At 33.7% G+C, this 20,602-nt stretch overlaps 1 protein-coding gene across 1 annotated transcript; it reads right to left on the bottom strand.

Moving 5' to 3' along the window:
• Window positions 1-1,470: 1,470 nt before the first annotated feature.
• On the bottom strand, window positions 1,471-15,253 carry LOC141821697 (putative acyl-activating enzyme 16, chloroplastic). Its single transcript, XM_074709052.1, has 7 exons — window positions 15,119-15,253; window positions 14,097-14,234; window positions 5,171-5,330; window positions 4,935-5,014; window positions 3,787-3,929; window positions 1,910-1,967; window positions 1,471-1,829 (listed from the first exon to the last, which is right to left on the bottom strand). Exons 1-7 carry the CDS (start codon window positions 15,251-15,253, stop codon window positions 1,737-1,739), a joined length of 807 nt encoding a protein of 268 aa, XP_074565153.1. The 3' UTR covers window positions 1,471-1,736.
• Between the last annotated feature and the right edge of the window lie 5,349 nt (window positions 15,254-20,602).

The following is a 20,602-nucleotide window of genomic DNA, read 5'->3' as shown; positions in this document are numbered from 1 at the left end:
ATTTATGTGAAAAAAACCAATAAATGGAATTGACAAGCCGTAGAGGTCCTCAGAGTTCGATATCGAACACATAATAATTAAGAAATCAAAAAAACTTTTAACTTAACTTCCTATATTATAAATTCAATACTTCAACAAAAATAAAATCCACCATCCCAACGGCCCCATACGATCAACCTCACAATCATCTATGAAAAGATAAATCGAGAGGTTGTAATTGATCACGATAGAGGAGGACATTACCTCAACTTCGTTGAAATTCAATCTTTTCAACAATTCTGTTCCGTTGTAACCAACTCAACTATATCCCATAAACATATGAGGCCTGCTTTTCCCACCCCCATCACCGCACACTCCCCTCCCACTTCTTCTCTCTCCTCTTCTAATGACCTTTTTATCCTTTTTTTTATTTTTTTAAATTTTTATTTAGTTTTATTTTTAATTAATTTTATTTAAAAATAGCTCTCATATATTCTTATTTTTATTTAGTTTTATTTTTTAATTAATTTAATTTATTATTTTTTTCATCAATACGATATTTTTTTCAATTTTATTTAATTTTTATTTAGTTTTATTTTTTAATCAATTTTATTTATTATTTTTTATCAATACTTTATTTTTAAAATTTTATATAAATTTTATTTAGTTTTATTTTTAATCAATTTTGTTTATTATATTTTTTTCAATTTTATATAAATTTTATTTTTAATTAATTTTATTTATTATTTTTTTCATAATACTTGTATTTTTTTCAATTTATTATTTTTAAAATTTTGTTTTTTATTGATTTTATTTTTTTTGTTAATCAGTTTTTTTTCAATTTTTTTATCAATTTTATTTTTTTGAATAATTTTTTTATATGTTTATAATCTTTTGTTTATTTTTAGTTATAAATTTTAGTTAAATAATAAACAAATTTAATTTAAAAAATTAAAATTAATTAAAATTAAAAAATATATATATAAGTAAAATAAAATAAAAAACAAAGAAAAAAGGGTATAAAAGTCATTTGAATAGGAGAGAGAGAAGAGGGGAGAGGGGGTGCGCTGGTAAGGGGGTGGGAAAAGCAATTTGCTAAACATATAAATCCAACACAAATTGTAGCATCGTGTTTCATAAGATTTCACCAATCATAGCAGTTCAGCAATTTACAATAATCTTCTCAGTTAGCAGCTCACAAGAAAATTTAGACGTGTTCATGCTATGAAGCAACTTTTACTACTCGGATGACAGAGTCAACAAACTTTTGAATAAGATTCCAATATTTATTTTTTTATAAAAAAAACAAAAAAAAAATCCTATTGAACATCCACTAAGTTCTACAGAGAACACTTCCCAATTGTAGCTTTTGACCAACGAGACAAGATCAGTAACAGAAATACTAAAAACAATTTTAAAATATCAGCTTTCTTCTTGCCTAAATTTTGATTTTGTGAACTTTGCAGATTTGCTATTTACTTGAAATTTTCTCGATAAACAATCATTTTAATGGCGCATGTAAGATCATTCATACATACATTATTTGCATGCTCAAAAGTAGTTCTTAATGCGAATGTGCAGTTGTACTTGCAGGAGAGTGCAAATTGATAACATTATACACCGAACCATACCCAGCGAGCAGTCGGTTATTGGTTACTTCAGACTTAAAAATTCAGCAGCATGGATAAACCGCATTCAGATGCTCAAATTTCAAGTGCTTCAAGTCCTTCAGCGTTCAGATAGTTTGTAAACTTACTTCAATTGTACAGCTTCTCTATCTGCTCCCTGTATCGCTCAACCACTTTGTCCCTTCTTATTTTCATGGTTGGAGTCAGTAATCCATTATCAATCTAGACAACAATAAGATTTTGATAAGGTAAATTAGAGATTTAAGATCATACTGAAAACTGAAACGTTGGAGGAAAGTTACGGTGAAAGGCTCATCTATTATAAGGATGGATCCAATCTGGAAAGTGAAATCAGCAGTCCTGCAACAAACAAAAGTGCATGTGCTTCAAATGTTCATAGTCAACGCTCAGGGGAATTTTATCCATGCAGAATTCTATATTTGAAGACGTTTGTGCTCGCGTGTCAGTGTCACAACTTCTCTTCATGTCTTAGTTCCCAGTGAGAATAACGAGAAAGCTTTTCTACAGATTTCATGATTACATAAGGAAAATATAGGATAAGTGATATACCACTTCTCCAAAAGCAAAAAGACCTTGAACAGTATGAGTCAAGAAGCAAAAGTCAACGGCGAAATATGAATCTGAAAAATATATATATAAAGTAGGTGTCATTCAGCAGCTGACTCATCTACTTCTCAAATGGTGCATGGATTGCAAGAGGGCCAGAAGATGGAAAAGCAGTTAATTTCCTTGAATTATAAAGAACTATAGAACTCCAAGATTCAAGATTTCTGTAGAGAAAAAAAAAACAAAGAGAGAATGTCTCTACCTGATATACTCAAATTAATATACAATTTCAAGGATTTCAAGGAAAAAAAGTAGTCTCCACCTGATATACTCCATCGAATTACTAGAGTTTATAGAATTTCAAGATTCAAGATTTCTGAGGGAAAATAGAAGAATTATACTCTGCCAGATACACTCATGTAGAGGTAGTGATACTTCAACAAGGACAATCTCTTCTGACTAAGAACTTAATCCCCTACCCATCCCCTCCCTAATAACTGGAAACTTTAATATTGAATGGATAAGAGAATATAACCAGCAAGCAGGGTTTGAAGTTTAGTTCGTCATTTACTCAGAGAACTCATTTAGTTCGTCATTTACTCAGAGAACTCATTTAGTTCATGTGTAATTAAATTGAGCAGTGAAGATGGAAAAAAAAAGATGCTTCAGTTGGCATTGGAAAAGTTAAGCAGCACGATCATAGTTAGGTTAACTATAGAAGGGTATATATAGAAGCTAATCACTTGAATTACCATACAGCAGGTAATTGTGTTTGTCTGCGATGAGTCAAAAATCATTCTCAGCTCTTTCATTCCTCAATCATCTTTTACAGAGATTTATGGACATACAAATCAGCAATAACAGAAGTAGAACAAAAGCCACTTCATTTTGAACAATAAAGTTCTTTTTGACATCATGTGCAAAAGCATCAAACACAGATATGGAGATAAAGAATAATTATTACCTAGGTTTAACTTCAAAATAATAGGGCATTTAGCTTATATTCAATGACGTCAGAGAGTCATCACTGTCATTCAGGATCTAGTATAGTAAGCCATAAGAAAATGATACAAAGACCATAGTACAGAATCAAAGTAGTAGATCCAATAAAGATTTTAGAGACACATTTGAAGCATAGGAATGAACAAAAAGGAATTTGGGAGTTGTAGGGAAAAAGCCATTGCATAAGTTCTCTAGCAATTATAGTATGTGAAAGTGTCAAACAAAGGCATGGGAAAAAAACTATTATGAAGCTTTAATTTTGATTCTATAATAAGCTATTTAGCATATATTGACTGAATTCAGAGTCATCAATGCCATTAATGATCTAATATAACAAGTTATGAGAAAAATGTTAATAGACTGCAGAATAAAAATATATTTAATAAGCAAAAATGGACTGAACCTCAGAGTCATCAATGTCATTCAGGATCTAATATAAAAAGTTATACGAAAATGTTAATAGGCTGCAGAATAAAAATAGATTTAATAAAAGTTGTGAAGATCTTTTAGTCACCAATAAAAACTTTAAAAAGAAAAGGAATTTTGGCAAAAGTGAGAAAGAAGCCACAAAAGTATGTCAATAATTATCTTTTTAGAAAAAATCTATTACCAAGCTTTAACTTCTTTGTATAGTAGGCTCTTAAGTTCATCTTCTTGGAGTTCAGAACCATCAGTGACAATTGACTGCCTTCGTGCTAGCTCTTGAACTTCATCCTTGTTGGGTACAACGAGAGCTCCAAGTCTGCGCTGATCCTAAACACAGGTTTTAATGAATAACCTAAGATAAACATACATGCTAGCAAAAAAAGATAAGTTTGACAAGGTAGGCACAAAATGACCATACAATAACTATCATTATAGGTAGGGGTGAGCAAAAGTTCGATTAAATCAAACAAACTGACTGAATTTAAAAATTCAATTCAATTATTTTAGAATTTCAATTTTTTTTCTAAAAAAAATCAGTTATATTGGTTAATTCAATTCGGTTTCAGTTTTAAAATCTTTTATTCGGTTAAACCAAATAAACCTTAATAAAATAAAATAATGATAAATTTCTAAGTAAGTGAACATATAAATCCCTAACTAATCGATAAATCTCTCATAATACTAAAAAATTTTTGGTTAATTTGATCGATATTTTATTAGTTCGGTTTGTTCGATTTTTATTTGAAAATTCGATCGGTTCGGTTAGTTTGAAAAAAAATTGATTTGTTCAATTTCGGTTAATTCGGTTCGGTTCGGTTCGGTTATGTTTTAACTAAATACTCAATCCTAATTACAGGAACGAAAATTATGATGGATAGTATTAGTTCACGGGTCAATGAACAATGAAAATATAAATAATAACTGTGTTTGAGCATCACTTCATCTTGCCGAGACTCAACAAGGTGCATGCCCGAACAAGTTGGGTTAGCTACAAAAGTGTTATTTCACAATTGAACTCATGTATAACTATATCACCTGTAATACTCTTGACCATCAAACTCTTTTAAACACGTTTAGAGCCTTCTTTGTTCTCCCATTATATGATGCTTCTTGAGGTCAGGTTATTATGAACAAAAAAGAAGATGACTGTCAGCAATATTTTTCTAAGCCTGAATGTTTCACCGCCATGACAAATTCCTCTTGATAGTGTGAAATTACTACATATACATTCATGAGACTCATAAATCACTGAGAGAAAACACATAATTACAATCTACCATCCTTATTTGTTCCTTACGTACTGAATATAAATCATAAAGTTAAAATACTTACCTGACCAATGACCACTATCTGTTGTATCAAACTACTTTGCATAACAGCGGCTTCAAGCTCTGTTGGCTCAACATTTTCACCTGTGAATTTTGAACGAGCAATAAAAAATTCAGAGCCCACAGCATCCTAAGCTGTCCCTATGAAACATTGGACACACAAAACCAAAGTATTCTACAAAGTAACCAAGATTAGTTCTATTAAAGAGTAGTTAGATATGCAAATACTATCTGATGCACCTGTGCTGAGAACTATTGTATCCTTTGCACGCCCTTCAATAACAACCATTCCACTACATCTACGACTCCTCCCCGTGGAATGGTGTGGAGCAATCCAACCAATATCACCACTGTTAAACCAGCCCTCTTCATCCACGGCTGCATTTGTCGCAGAAGGATTCTGTTGCCAATGAACAAAATAAACAAATGAGAGAAACATACTTGATAAAATAAACACTCGTAGTCTTCGTGCTTTCATTCATGTTTGTCTCTACGATTTGTTAGTGTGCAGTGCAAACAAATAAAAGATACAAGCACAAAACAAAAGTCTTTAGATGGGGGATCATTCTATGGCCTATGACCTGTCGATTCGTTCTACTCCATGGTCAATGATTTGTCGGGATCACTCCTAGAATTATTGTTATCTTTTCTCTTCTTTGGATACCTTCCAAAGGGATAGAAATGTCTTACAGTTCTCTTCTTACAGCAAATACAAAGAATACAAGAATCAAAGCAAATAACGAAATATTACAAGAAATAAAGATTACACAGAAATTTTGCTGTGCTTGTTGTTTATTACTGTGGATTGCTCACAATGGCCGTGAAATATACTAGCACTCTCCCTAGAACAAATCATGAATTTTGTTGAAATCTTCAAATCTGTCTCCTTTTATAATCACTTGTTATTTTCTAGATTCACTCCTTTGCCTAGTATAAATCAATCTCGACTTACTAGGACTACATCGTTGCCTAGTACCCATCCGAACTCAACCTACTAGGACTTTTAATACTTAGAAACTCCTTGTCTCCAGGACTTCGTCGATTGCCTAGTGTCAGCTACCCTTTGACTCACTAGGACATCCACTTACCAAACCTCAGGTAAACTTTAACCCACTAGGACTTTCATCACTTGCTTAATATCTAATCCTCTTTGACCTATCAGAACTTTCCTCACATGCCTAACATCTAGTCTTTGTTGACATGACAACACTTCCTCATGTGTCTAACATTCAATCTTCCATGACCTACCTAGCACTTTCATTGCCAACAATAGTTGGATTTCTCCAGTGCCAAGTGTCTAGTCTTGACTTGCTTGACAAATTATTTTCAACATATTTATTTTGCACACCATGAAGCTTGAACTTGCAACCACAGGGTTAAGAGCCTTGCATGGCCGAGCTAAACAACATATTCAACCATATTGCTCAAACATCAAAACCATGCTCTTCTAGTAGCCCATCTCAAAGTTTAAAATATCGAGTCGTACCAAGGTTTCGGTCTTGAACCAGAACGATACAGTTTCAGTACTAAATCGTACCAGTATAGTCTCAGTATTTTTAAAATATAAAATATATTAATTAAAAATAAATAATAGGATAATTTTATGATGTTTTAATTAAGCCTATTTAAATTATCTCAACTATAGATAGGAGTTGATTAAAATTATTAACCTATGTGTGATTATTAAAACTTAAATTTAAAAAAAATGGATTCTGCTACCATGATCGGGGTCCGTGCGGCCCGCGCAACACTTCCGGAGGCGTCGCCGGACCCGTGTGAAACCTCCGGAGGCGTCGTCCGACCCGAGCGATGCCTTCGGACGGTATCCCAATTGGAATGCTGGTGCCAGTGCTGGTCTGCTAGCAGAATGAAAAATTTCGTCAGTATCGAGCAAAACGGCTCAAGATTTCAATCCTTAGTCCATCTATCACATGAGAAAAGAAAAAAACTTCCTATATTTGTCATTCTTCACTCTCTCCCTGTTGCTTATGTTACTCTTTGCGTGACCAAAATCATAACATACATCAACTTCCAGGGAGCACAATCCAACAGAGACAAGATGGAAAAAATATCATTGTTAATTACCTCTCAGATGAATACTTTAAAATGATATCCTTTTCATTCAATATATATGAATTAACAAAATTATAAGTTTGGTATTTCATCGAAGAAGGCACTAAGTAATCATTCAATCAACTTTAAAATAATTAACCAATCAAATAGAAAAATTAGCAGAACACTTTTGAAATTAGTGCATGCAAAATTCTTTCTAGGTTTACTTGGAATCTTATTATCTGTCCATCTGCTCTTTTTCATATATATATATATATATATATATATATATATATATATATATATATATATATATATATATATATATATATATATATATCACCAATACGATAAGTTTGGCATTTCATCGAAGCTAGCACTATATCCAATCAAATTTAATATAATTAATCAATCATATAAAACAATGAACATAGAGTATTCTAGACATTGACACTTGCAGAATTCATTCTAGGTTTACTTGGAACCTTATTATATATGCTCATATGCATTTCATTTCCTCTTTGAAATTCAAAATGAGCATGGTGGATATACCATCAACACCGCATGCAATTTATGGGAAGAATAGTGGAATTTCCATAATGCATTCTAAAAAATGATAAAAAATATTACTATATAGAGAATTAAAAATATCTGCATATGATCAAATAGTCTTCGCACAATGGTAAAATTATTATCGTGTGACGAGTTCGAGTCACGAAAATAATTTCTTGTTGCAATATAAGGTAAGACTGTGTACAATAGAGCCAATATGATCCAACCCTTTTCCGGGACCCTGCATTGGCAGAAGCTTCGTGTATCGGACTACCCTTTTATGATCAAATAAGAAACAAATATGCCAAAAGACAATTAATAATTATTTTATCAAACTATTTGTATCAATAAGAACTAAAGAAGTAACAGGCAAAGAAAAGGTAGAGAGACACCAAAGAATACTCTTATTTAAAAGGTTAATACTAGAAATATAGCCTTATAGATAAAATTCAATGGAAAGATTAAATCGTTCTAGTAGAATTGCTAAACATTGATACTGATTACCATGAGTAATCTCTCTAGTGCCTCTTGTATTTGATTATGTCGAGTATTGTACTGTACCAACACTCGACATGCTTTAGCATACTACAACATATGTAAAGATGAATTCATTTGTTATTCTTTTGTAGCTTGTTTCTCCAACATTCTAATTCAATTAATTATTTATTCCTTGTAGCTTTATTTTTATAAGTAAATAAATTAAGTAGCAAAATTGTAAAATAAAAAAACCATATGAATACATCTCGACAAACATTGAAGTAAAAAAAATAAAATCATTTTCAATTCAATTACTAATTGATGTAATCCTATTAAAAGTAGAAAATCTTAATAAAAAAGCACAATGAGTAAAAGTAATCTAAATTTCAAGATGCTTTAATATATGTGAAGCCAGCCTATCAAGGATGGATTAAAGTATGATAAATTTAATTAACTAACGAATAAAACCATCTAAGTTCATATATGCATATTTTGATGCATGCCAAAGTGTGTTGAGTACAAGCTCAACACAACATCAAAATTATCCTTAGGTATATGGTTTGCTTTCTCTTTTTTATCTCTTTCCTCCCTCGACCTCTAATTCCTCACCCCACTATTATTATGCATCGATACTTCAGCATGCTACTCAAAGTAAACTGGTCTAGCAAAACCAAAACTATAATGCTGCTCCAATTTTTAATTTGGTTATAGTAGAAACCCTTGAATCTAGAGTCATTGACGTGCATGTCCAATTCTAAGAGAAAGAAAAATGGTTGGCATTGCATATTAGAAATTAAAACCCAAAATGCATCATTATGATAATAAAAAGAATGAGAGAAGCTCCAATAGAAAATTATTGGGAGGGGAAAATACTTCTAAAATAAAATTATTCCCACGCAATAGTTAGGAACTTTTGGACGTATGAGTAGGAACAACTTATTCATCTTGAATACTCTAATTCAAGGCCAAAGAATTTCTAGCTACTACCCTATAATATTTATCTCTATTTGGTGATGAAGAAAACATGATATTGTATATCATAAATGATAATGACATGCACTTATAGACCGAGCATAGAAACTACTAATTTTTTCTAAAGTAAAACATAGGCACAAGTGTAGGTATGTCTTAGACTAAGTTATATATTAAATTTTTTTAACACTTCCTCTCAATCAGTGGCGTAGTCAAGATTTTCAACTTCATATGTTTTTACAATAGCACTTTCCGAGATTTCATACTTCGAAAATGTTGAATAAAACTTCATTATCAACTGTATCAAACGCATCTCGCTCAATATATGAAACAGACAATCATTTACCAAATCATCTCCCAACTGATTACGAAGTGAGATTTTGATTATTTTATTATTGAAAATACTCTCTCTACAGTTGCAGTTGCAACGGATAATAACAATGCTAACTTCAAAAATAAATATAACAAAGGATACAATCGATGTTTCTTCAATTGCACCATCTTTTAGCAAGCTCGCTAATTCCGGCAACCTCAGAGAATTGATTGCTACTTTGCATGTCAAAAATAAAATTATCAAGTTGGTGCTCGAGATGCATTAACTCCATCAGAGAGAAATCGGATGGATAAAACTGAACAAACTGAAGCAATTTTCTCTTACCATAAGCAGAGAATGAATTTGATGAATCAAGACAAATCATACATAACAACTCTGTGTTCACCTTGTTAAAGCGACTGTTCAACTCTTGAAGTTACAAATCTATCATTTCATAAAACGTTTCAACGGATAATAATGAAGATTTGTTCTTCCTTCAATATTTCATCATGGCGAACAAGTCTTCCATTTGCGGGGTGACTACCTCATATTTAACACAAAATAAAGAAACTTCATTCAGTAACAAATCCCAACTATCCACTCTCATGGTTTGTAGTTGGTGTTTGCTTGATCTTACAAGAATCATGATATTTATGATGTTTTGATCTTTTCTTTGCAAAGTTTGTGACCAATCATTCGTGACTCTTAAAATATTCTTCATTAAGTGCATCTAAAATATAAATTCATATTTTTCCATCAATACCAACAGATTATTTGCTTGCACCCTTCACTTGTGATCTTTTCCCTCCTCTTCAACAATTAAAAGGACATCAATAACTGAAGGATATAAGCATATCAAACTCAACAATGTATTATAATGTGAACTCGTGTACTCCCAGCTCTTTTCAATGTCTTCTCTTGATTCATACCTCGTCTAGTGAAGCCATTGCAGTCGTTCTGCTTTACTCGGTCTGTCTTTATTCAATCTATTCAAGTTTGACGATCAATTATATTTTTTAAAATAATTTAAATATCTAAATTTTACATGGCTAATTTTAAAAGTAAACAGTCTTTTATTTTAATTCATTAACCTCTAAAAATATTTATCCCATTTAAAATTTTACCACATGCATCAACACTCAAATGCACAATTAAAAGGGCATTTAGGGTTAATGTTTCGTCAATACTCGAATGCATCAATACTCGAATGCATAATGAAGATTAATATTTCGTTATGGCGAACAAGTCTTCCATGTGCGAGGTGACTACCTCATATTTAACACAAAATACAGAAACTTCATTCAGTAATAAATCCCAACCATCAACTCTCATGGTTTGTAGTTGATGTTTACTTGATCTTACAAGAATCATGATATTTACGATGTTTTGATCTTTTTTTTGCAAAGTTTGTGACCAATCATTTGTGACTCCTAAAATATTTTTCATTAAGTGCATCTAAAATATAAATTCATATTTTCCCACCAATACCAACAGATTATTTGTTTGCGCCCTTCACTTGTGAACTTTTCCCTCCTCTTCAACAATTAAAAGGACATCAATAACTGAAGGATATAAGCATATCAAACTCAACAATGTATTATAATGTGAACCCAACGTGTACTCCCAGCTCTTTTCAATGTCTTCTCTTGATTCATACCTCGTCCAGTAAAGCCATTGCAGCCATTCCGCTTTACTCGGTCTGTCTTTATTCAATCTATTCAAGTTTGACGGTCAATTATATTTTTTAAAATAATTTAAATGTCTAAATTTTACATGACTAATTTTAAAAGTAAACAGTTTTTTATTTTAATTCATTAACATCTAAAAATATTTATCCCATTTAAAATTTTACCACATGCATCAATACTCGAATGCACAATTAAAAGGGCTTTTATTTTCATTTTTTATATAATTCCCAAGTATTATTTACCTCATGCATAAATCTGACCAACCATTAAACGTTTTTTAAAAGAAGAGCGGGATATATATCACATGGAAAGAAAATCTTTGGATTAATTGCATAATTCAAAATAATAATAATAATAATAATGAGTGATCATGAATACCACCATGTAGCCCATGCAAATCGAGTATTGGATGTCAAAGCGGATTAAGGGATGAGGTATGAATCAAGAGAAGATATTTATTGCTCTCAATCTAGAGTATACTATGCATGTCCAACTTGTTACATGAAATAAAAAAAAAAGCATAGACTAGATAGCAAAATAATGAGAGAGGAAAAAGAGAGAAAGGATGAAGAGAAACCTCAGAAACTAATATTTTGAATGACCTTCTCCCTGAAGGAAAAGATAAATAGGAAAAGGAAACATATGTTGGATCCAATGACATGGCAAGAGGGGGATGAATAGATGGTTGTTGTATTTTGCTCGATTTCATTTGTATTTGCCTACAATCAAATTAATACACAACGGAAATGTACAAATATATAAACAAATTACAAACACAATCACAAACCAATCTTTAGGTGGTTCAGAATTTTCGATTCCTACTCCACGACCTATGATCTGTTAGTAGGTTACTCACAGAATCATGCTATCCTTTCTCTTCTTCGGACGACCGCTATCCTTAACTAGGGAGCCAATTACACTAATGCCAGTAGATGGGTGAGTAGGTGTGTAGCTAGTTAGACAGTTTGCAAGCTAGATGGGTAGGTAGGTAGATAGGGATAGATAGAGTAAATAGATAGGTAGACAGTTAGATAAATAAATAGACAGACAAGTAGATAGGTAAGCGATAGCTAGCTAAATCTAATATTTTCTCTATTTGAATCTCCACTAGCTCTGTGATAGGATAAAATAAAATAAAACCTTCGGTGACAAATGTCAACTTGGCATCTCCATCTGGTGCATCAGTAACACATAACATACCTAAGAAAAGGAGGTCTCCACTAGCTTTAGGCATTGTATATGCAACAAATAAATACGATGAAACCCTAGGCAAAAGTACTCAAGTCAATCTCTTATCTGGTGGATTAACAATAAACAAAGATCGAAAAAAGGAGACTTATTTGAAGATGGCCCTACAGCCAATGTGGTGCACCAGCAACACATGAACATAAGAGAAGGATATAAGATATGTTTAAATAAGGAAGAAAAGGATTGATTAAGATTCAAGGAGAATGCATATAGACCATGGTTTGAAATCTTGTATTGTGTTGAGCAAAACGGTCAAACCGTATCGTTTTGGTAAATCACCAAAACTCGATACCACTCGGTACTATGGTTCAAAATTTCGAACCATATTGTAGTTTCGATCTTCAACAAAAAAATATATTGTTTCAATATTATGCCAACACTCTAATATATAATTAAAGTTGAAGGAGGAAGAAGATGAATCAAAGGAAGGAGACATTATTTGTGCTAAGTGATATCAAGTTTCGGTAATTTACTGGAATGATAGATTTCGATCATTTCACATTGTATGGTACAAGATTTAAAATCATGCTCAGCACAGACTTCTTCTTATGCTTCATCTCCTTCCTTCTTCAACTCCAATCCATTATCGGCACTATGCATTGAAATATCGGCACGATAACGAAAACAATATTGTTCTGGTCAAAGATCAAAACTTTGGCACACGACTCAAGATTTTGAACCTTGACATAGACTCCCCCTCATGGCATATCTTGAACACCCAAAACAACCAATAATTCAGATAGAGATCTTTTTGAAACACACAAGATTCATACAACATAAAGAAGCATGTACTTTCTATTTTTAGAAAGGAAAAAGATAGAAGAATCAAGGGATTCATCGGAAAGTGAATCTGATCCTGCTTATGATGAGGATGACAAGCAAAAAAGCAAGGCTAATAGGTTGATGACAACGCTGATTAAACTTTTATGGAAAAGCTTGATCATATGAGGGATAAGAGCAGGACTTATTGCCAGTTTGGAGGCCACAGTCATATGCAGGCGAAGTTTCAGCAGAAGCAGAAGCTTCTCTAGAATTGATGGTGAAGGAATCTCGTGCATGTCGAGAGTGGCAGAGATGTTGACAGTGGATGATGCTGAACCTAATGTTGCCAAAGACAAACACGAGAAAAACATTATAGAACTTGATGTCAAGCAAGCTTAAGAAAGCGAGATCTTTGTTGTTCTGACTCGCAAGTGGGAGAAATTCCATTGTCAATTGAGGAAGGCACTGCAGTCATTTGGCAAGCTAGTGCTTGAGGGAGAAGGATCCTCCACTGAGGAGATCGAGCAAAGGACTCCAACAGTTGGGGAGTCAGATGCTAGATGCAAACATCCTTGAACTGGGAGCAAGCAGATCTAGAGATAGGTAAGAGCTCACGTGTGACAGACGAAGAGGTGATCACTTGGAGAGGAACTCCTTGTTTCTCTGCCTCTGCCATACAGATCATGCCCGACATTAGTGATTTGCACACATGTTGTATCTGATTCCGACTAGGAAAGCATGTGTGCCTACGAGAGAAAGAGGAGATGAGACAATTGAGAAATAGAAGCCAACAGCCTTGCACAAGGAGAATACCTCGTTCATAAAATTTTATCCCTAGATTGATGGTTCTAATATCATGTATAGTTTAAAGAAAGAGATATTGTTTTACCTTGTTCATAAAGAAGAATTGCATAAACATGATATAAAAAATCCTAAACATGACCAATGCTATTAAAACATAGGCACAAGACTAGGTATATATTAGACTGTTTCTATCAGTTTTTATTGGAAGTTTGAAAATATAATGCAAATCAAGAAATGTTTTAACTTAAGAAAAAAAATCACTGTTATACTGATTAATTCAGATACAGATAAAAATTACCTTGTAGTAACCTGCCATGACTTGTGGCCCTTTGACTTTAACAACACCTTTTGAACCATCTGGAAGAACCTCACCAGTTTCTGCATCCACAATCTTCATTTCTGTGTACTGAAGTGGGTGGCCAATTGTGCCAAGAACCTTGAAGAGTTTAAAAGAAAAAACAGAAATAAAAACTGAAATGAATTTGAAATTTAATGATGGAAATATTAGAAACAATTATTAACAAAAATGTAATAGACAAAAAAGCTATTTCTTTAGCTGAAAAATGCAAGTAAACTATAGAAAGTAAAGAGACACTAGCAGTTGGCATGTGAGAAGGTTGTAGATGAGATAAACCATTGGGGAAAATGGAGATAAAAATAAACACCATACATCAAAGCAATAACTTAATAAGAGAGTTTATGTCTCCATAACCAAATAGTGATTTATCGCATATGCTAGTGAGACTTATTTGCAACTGCAACTTATCCAGGGAAAATTCTTGCAGTTTGCCTCATGCAATACAACATAATTCATTAAACGATCAGATCCCCATGAACCTTTTTCTCCTCTTATCATTTACCTGTTGAGCACCAGAAGAAAATGGCTTGTTCAAGAGTGGAACTATTTTGGTAGTTTGGCTTTGGCATTAGACGATTCTAACAGAAGAAAACAAAATGCATGAAATAAGAAATGGTTTGTAGCATAGATGTAATCACCACAGAAACCACATTTGATTCATTTACTATTTCATTGACATAGAGACAAAAACTCCTATACAAAGTTTGCTATTAAAAGGATACAATTGGAACCTAGTATCTCAGTAGGCAACATGTAAATTTGATATAGTGTTGAGTCAAGATGTCCACGAACTCAAAAGACATCATAGGAGAGAGAATGATAAGGATTTGTAGCATAGATGCAATTCCCATAGTTATCACCATGTATTTAAATTTCGTGTCATGTCGGTTGGCATGGATGGAATTTATCATTACATTTATCGATCGAGACCAGCACCACTGTGACTACGAGGGTATTGCGACCCCCCACAGTGGCTTCCAACCGGGCACAGAGGGTGTCGCGACCCATATGACGACCTTTGCAGGGGTGCAGAGGGTGTCATGACCCCCGCAGCTGCCTCCATTAGAGTGCGAAGGGTACCTCGACCTTGGAGGCATGCTCTGTGAAGACAAAACACTCACGACAGCAGCCGCTTTTTTTTTTTTAGAAATTGAACTTTTATTTTTTGAAGAATTCTACCGAGAGAAATAAAGAAAGAATTGGTAAATTGAAGAATTCTTGATGTTGAATTATGGATCATTGTTATTTATATACACTTATTCCCAACTTATTTATGAAATGAAATACAATAAAATCAAATCTATCTAAATATGCATCTGTCCAAATCTGCCCATGATTTCTAATCAAATAAATCTAAATCAAGCTATCCATATTTACAATATATTCTACAACACCTCAAATTGGGTTGTACATATTGTACATGCCCAACTTGTCACATAGTTCTTCGAAGTTAATCCTTGGGAGAGCTTTTGTAAGTATGTCTGTGATTTGATATCGTGAAGGACCATACGAAAGTTCCACATATCCTTTCGCTACATTTTCTGAAATGAAGTGTTTGACAATTTCTATGTGTTTTGTTCTATCATGGTAAACAAGATTCTTTACAATGTTGATGGCTACTAAATTGTCACATTATAGTTTGGCAGCTTTATCTATGATTATTTCGAGTTCTTTTAGGGTTCTATGAATCCATATTCATTCACAATTCCTAGTACAAGAGCTCTAAATTCCACTTTAGTACTGATTTTTGCAACCACAAGTTACTTTTTACTTCTCCATGTTACCAAATTACCCTAGACATATGTACAGTAGCTCAAGGTCGATCGTCTATTTGTAAGATCCCCAGCCCAGTCTACATCTGAGTACACATGTATACCTCAATTTTTGTTCTTTCGAAATAGAAACTCTTTGCCTGGGGTACTCTTGAAGTATCTCAAGATTCTGCAGACAACGTCATGTGTTCTTCTGTATGACCTTACTACACTAACGGAAAATCCGATATCGGGTCCTGTGTGGGATAGATAGATGAAATGCCCTACAAGTTGTTGATATCTCCTTCTATCTATTGGTACATCGTCCTTTCCAGAGCCAATTTTGTTAGAAGAATCCATCGGAGTATCCACAAGCTTGCATCCAAGCATGCTTGTTTCTTTTAGTAGGTCCAACGTGTATTTCCGCTGTGATAGGAATATTCCGTGTTTAGATCAAGTCAGTTCCATGCCAAGGAAGAATTTTGGATTCTCGAGATCTTTTATATCAAATTCCTGGGTGAGGAGCCCCTTTAGATTTGCGATTTCTTTCTCATTATCATCCATGATGATGATATCATCGACATAGACAATAAGAATGGTGAGTTTTCTTTCAGGAGAGATTTTCACAAATAAGATATGATCTGCTATCCATGCTTTGTCACAAAAGTAGCAAGCTTGTCGAATCATGCCCATGGAGATTGGTTAAGACCATATAATGACTTGTGAATCTTGCATACCTTGTTGTTATGGGTGCCAAGGCCTGGAAGAATTTGCATGTAAATTTCTTCTTCCAAGTCACCATTTAAAATAGATTTTTTGACGTCCAATTGGTGTAAATGTCAACCCTTGTTTGTAGCCAGAGAGAATAAGATTCTGATAGTGTTGAGCTTAGCCACTGAAGCAAAAGTTTCTTGGTAATCGATGCCATAGTATTGTAAGAATCTTTTGGCTACAAGACATGCCTTTAGTCTTCCAACTATACCATTAGCTTTGTATTTGACTTTAAAAATTCATTTGCACCCAATTACTTTCTTTCCCTTTAGTAGTTCACAAATAGACCATGTACTATTCTTTTGTAGGGCTTTTACTTCCTCATCAACAGCTTTTCTCCATTCAAGGTGCTTGAGAGCTTTATCAATGGTGGTTGGAACTTGAATATTATCAAAGGTCAACACGCTCGATAATTTGGTGGCAGTCCTTTATAAGAAATAAAGTTAGAGTTGAGATGCATCGTACAGGATCTAACTCCCTTCCTTAAAGAAATTGGAATGTCAAGGTTATCATCCACAGGTGAAGTAGATTAATGATTGAGTATCGTACTTGAGTAAATGTATGTGGGAGTTGGATCCAATTCTGACTCTTAACTGGTGTTGAATGTGTATTTTGTCTTGTGTATACACAAATTTACTTGACTACGGGAGGAGGTGATGCAGGTGAAGGTATGGGATGTGACACAAGGGGATTGGATAGAGGGTGAATGATATCGGGGTCTGATCCGAAACAATGTGATGGATGATGATATTCGCTCAGATTCTCCCCCTGAATCTCAGAACTAGAGTAGTATGGTTGTTGTTCAAAGAAGGTGGCATCCATAGTGTTGTAGATTTTCTTGGTGATAGGTGAGTAGCATTTGTAGCCTTTTAAAATGGTGAGTAGCCGAGGAAAATGCATTTGGTGGATCTTGGATCAAGTTTACTACATTGTGATGGTGGATATGAACAAATAATATACAACCAAATACTTTTGCAAGAATATTTTGAGAGATACTTAGTGTGGGGGAATGATTTAAGGAAAGTTGAATTCAACTATGGAAGTTGAGAACTCGAGAGGGCATTCCATTGATGAGATAGGTGGTTGTGGAAACATCACTCCAAAATTTTTTTGATACATTGAAAGAGAACATGAGTGAGCGAGCTACCACGAGAAGTCTACTCTTGCGTTCGACAATCCCATTTTGTTAAGGAGTGTCAACGCAGGAACTGAAGTGGATGATGCCTTTTAAGGATAGAAAAGCAGCAAAATTCAAGGCAAACTATTCTTTAGCATCGTCGATTTTAACTATTTGAATATATGTCTGAAACCGAGTTTGAATCATAATATAGAATTGTTCAAATATGTGACTCACTGTAGATTTATCTTTCATTAGAAACCACCAAGTCAAGCGAGTATGATCATCAACAAATGAAACGAACCAACAATTTCCTGTAAAAGTTTTAATATGAGCGGTCCCCAAACGTCACTGTGAATGAGCGAAAAAGGTTTAGTTGGTTTGTAACATAAGTTTGGAAATGATACTTATATATGTTTAGCAAGTTGACAGAACTCACCTGAAAAGAATTGACATTTTCATTAAAAAATAAATTTGGAAATAATTTTGCAAGATAAGTCAAGTTGACTAAGACGATAGTGCTATAATATAATTTCGACATATTGTTGAAAGAGGTAGAGTGGTAGCTAATTAAATTCCTATAGTAAGGCGAAGTCCCGTGAATAATATAGAGTCCGGAGCACGATTCAACACTATCAATTATCTTCCTCATTTCCATATCTTGAAAATCACACAATTTAGGAAAAAATTTAGTAAGACACTTTAAATCATGAGTCAGCTTTCCTATAGACAATAAGTTGTAATCCAATATAGGAATATGAAGGACTGCTTTCAAGTATATATTTGGTGTTATTGTCACGGAATCGACGCCAACAATTTTTGCGGCAAACCCATTTGCAACACGAATAGTGGAATTGTCTCGACATAGAACATAATTATAAAGGAGGGATACATTGTCCATCATGTGATCCGATGCGCTCGAGTTAAAAATCCATTATTCGAGAGACCTGTTTATATTTAAGGTATTAGGGAAAATACCTTCATTGTGAGATGAGTAACTAGTGGGGGCTCCAGATGGGCTTGAGGTAGTAGTGGGTCCTTTTTGACCTGAGGGAGTTGAGATTTCAGATTGAGTCTAGTTTTCAATGGGTTTGTACTGGGAAAAAAACCCAGTATGATACTCAGCCTTCCCATGTTTCTTGTTGCTTGGTAAGTCACATAGTATCTTCATCAACAAGTCAATCTGTTCAAAGTTGAAGGGGTTGGATGTCAATGGCTGATTGTAGGCGGTGTGAGCTCACAGGTGGCTCTCCGACTTAAACTTCTAGTCGTGTGGCTTCCCGTGAATCACCCAACATTTATCTTTGGTGTGCCCAGCTTTGTAACAATAGTCGCACCAAGGACGACCACGCCGCAGCTGGATGTCTCTATCATTTTGTCGAGGCAGTCGAGGCTAGAATCAATGAGTCGTAAGTGCAAATGCTTCAGCAGCAGTAGTCGGCCCGAGCATAATCTTCTGTTGCTGACTTTAGCAAATGCCTCATGCACACTCGGCAGTGGCTTGAGGTTGAGAATGCGTGAACATACATTGTCTAGTGAGGAGTTTAATCCAAACAGAAACTTGAACGTCCTCTTCTGCTCATTGATTTTCCGATAGAGTTTGACATCAGTTTTACAAGCCCATTGGTGAACATAAAAATGTCGACTTGCTGCCAATTGCGAAAAAGGGTGTTGAAATATTGTATAACAGATAGCCCATCTTGTTTAAGGTCGTGAAGGTTTAATTCGACCTCGAACAACTCCGACGTATTGTCCAAATGTGAGTATGTTTCCTTCACAACTTCCCATATATCCTTTGCAGATTGGTGGAGAAGAAAGTTTTCCTCGATTTCGTTAGTCATCGAATTTATCAGCCAAGACATCACCATGTGATTCTCAACATTCCAGATTTTGTATTTTGGGTCTTCAAGTGAGGATGCAACAAAGTCGCTGGTGAAGAAATCCTCTTTCCCTATGCTGCAGATATACATTCTTATGGACTGCGAGCACTGGAGATAATTCAGATCATTGAGTTAGTGGCCAATGGAATATACACCTTCGACTCCGAAGGGAGCATTAAGGGTTGACATGGATTTCGATTTTTGTTGCAGCTAATGGGCAAGAACAAGGTTGCGATCGCCGAGAGTTGCTATGTTTTGAAGAAAGAGATGGTTGATGGCTTATTGTACCGGAAGTAGCCTTTGTGACATAATAGATTCAATGGTAAATTGCTCTGATACCATAAAGAATTCTACTGAGAAATAAAGAGAGAGAAAGAACTAGTATATTGAAGAATTCTTAATGTTAAATTATGTACATGAGAATCATTGTTATTTACACACTCCCTATTTATTTATGAAATAAAATACAATCAAATCAATCCAAATCCAAATTTGCCCATGATAAAATCTCCCCAAATTTGCATCCGCCCAAATCAACCCACAATATCTAATCAAATAAATCTAAATCAAGCTATCCATATTTATAATATATTCTACAATATTTTTTAAATAGGTATTTCTTTCTCTATTAAATTTTTCTTCATAAAATTTTGGTATATAAATTGGCATACCTTGAAGTTAATTATAAATACTTGTTATAAAATATATAAACTATCAATTATAAACTAATATATAAATTGTTATAGCATATATAATAGTATATATAGTTGTTAATTACATATAATAGTTATAAACATAATATATTATTAATAATAGTTATAAAATATCAAGAATTATTTTAAACTTGCAAATAATTTTAAAATTTAATAAAATAATGTAAAATTTTTAATATATGTTGTAAATTGAATGTCAATTTAAAATAATCTA

The sequence above is a fragment of the Curcuma longa genome, chromosome 2 (genome assembly GCF_044706935.1).
Source record: "Curcuma longa cultivar G26 ecotype Majalengka, Jawa Barat chromosome 2, ITB_CL_G26_1.1, whole genome shotgun sequence".
NCBI lineage: Eukaryota > Viridiplantae > Streptophyta > Magnoliopsida > Zingiberales > Zingiberaceae > Curcuma > Curcuma longa.
Note: the sequence above shows the minus strand (reverse complement) of the source record. Positions and strands in the feature narration are given on the sequence as shown.

Coding starts and splice junctions, on each gene's coding strand:
- LOC141821697 (XM_074709052.1), bottom strand. CDS start 15,253: ATGCCTCCAAGGTCGAGGTACCCTTCGCACTCTAATGGAGGCAGCTGC. Junction 5,331..14,096: donor TCATGGCAGGTTACTACAAG/GTAATTTTTATC, acceptor CATTGGCAACAG/AATCCTTCTGCGACAAATGC. Junction 1,968..3,786: donor TACAAAGAAGTTAAAGCTTG/GTAATAGATTTT, acceptor TGTTTGTTGCAG/GACTGCTGATTTCACTTTCC.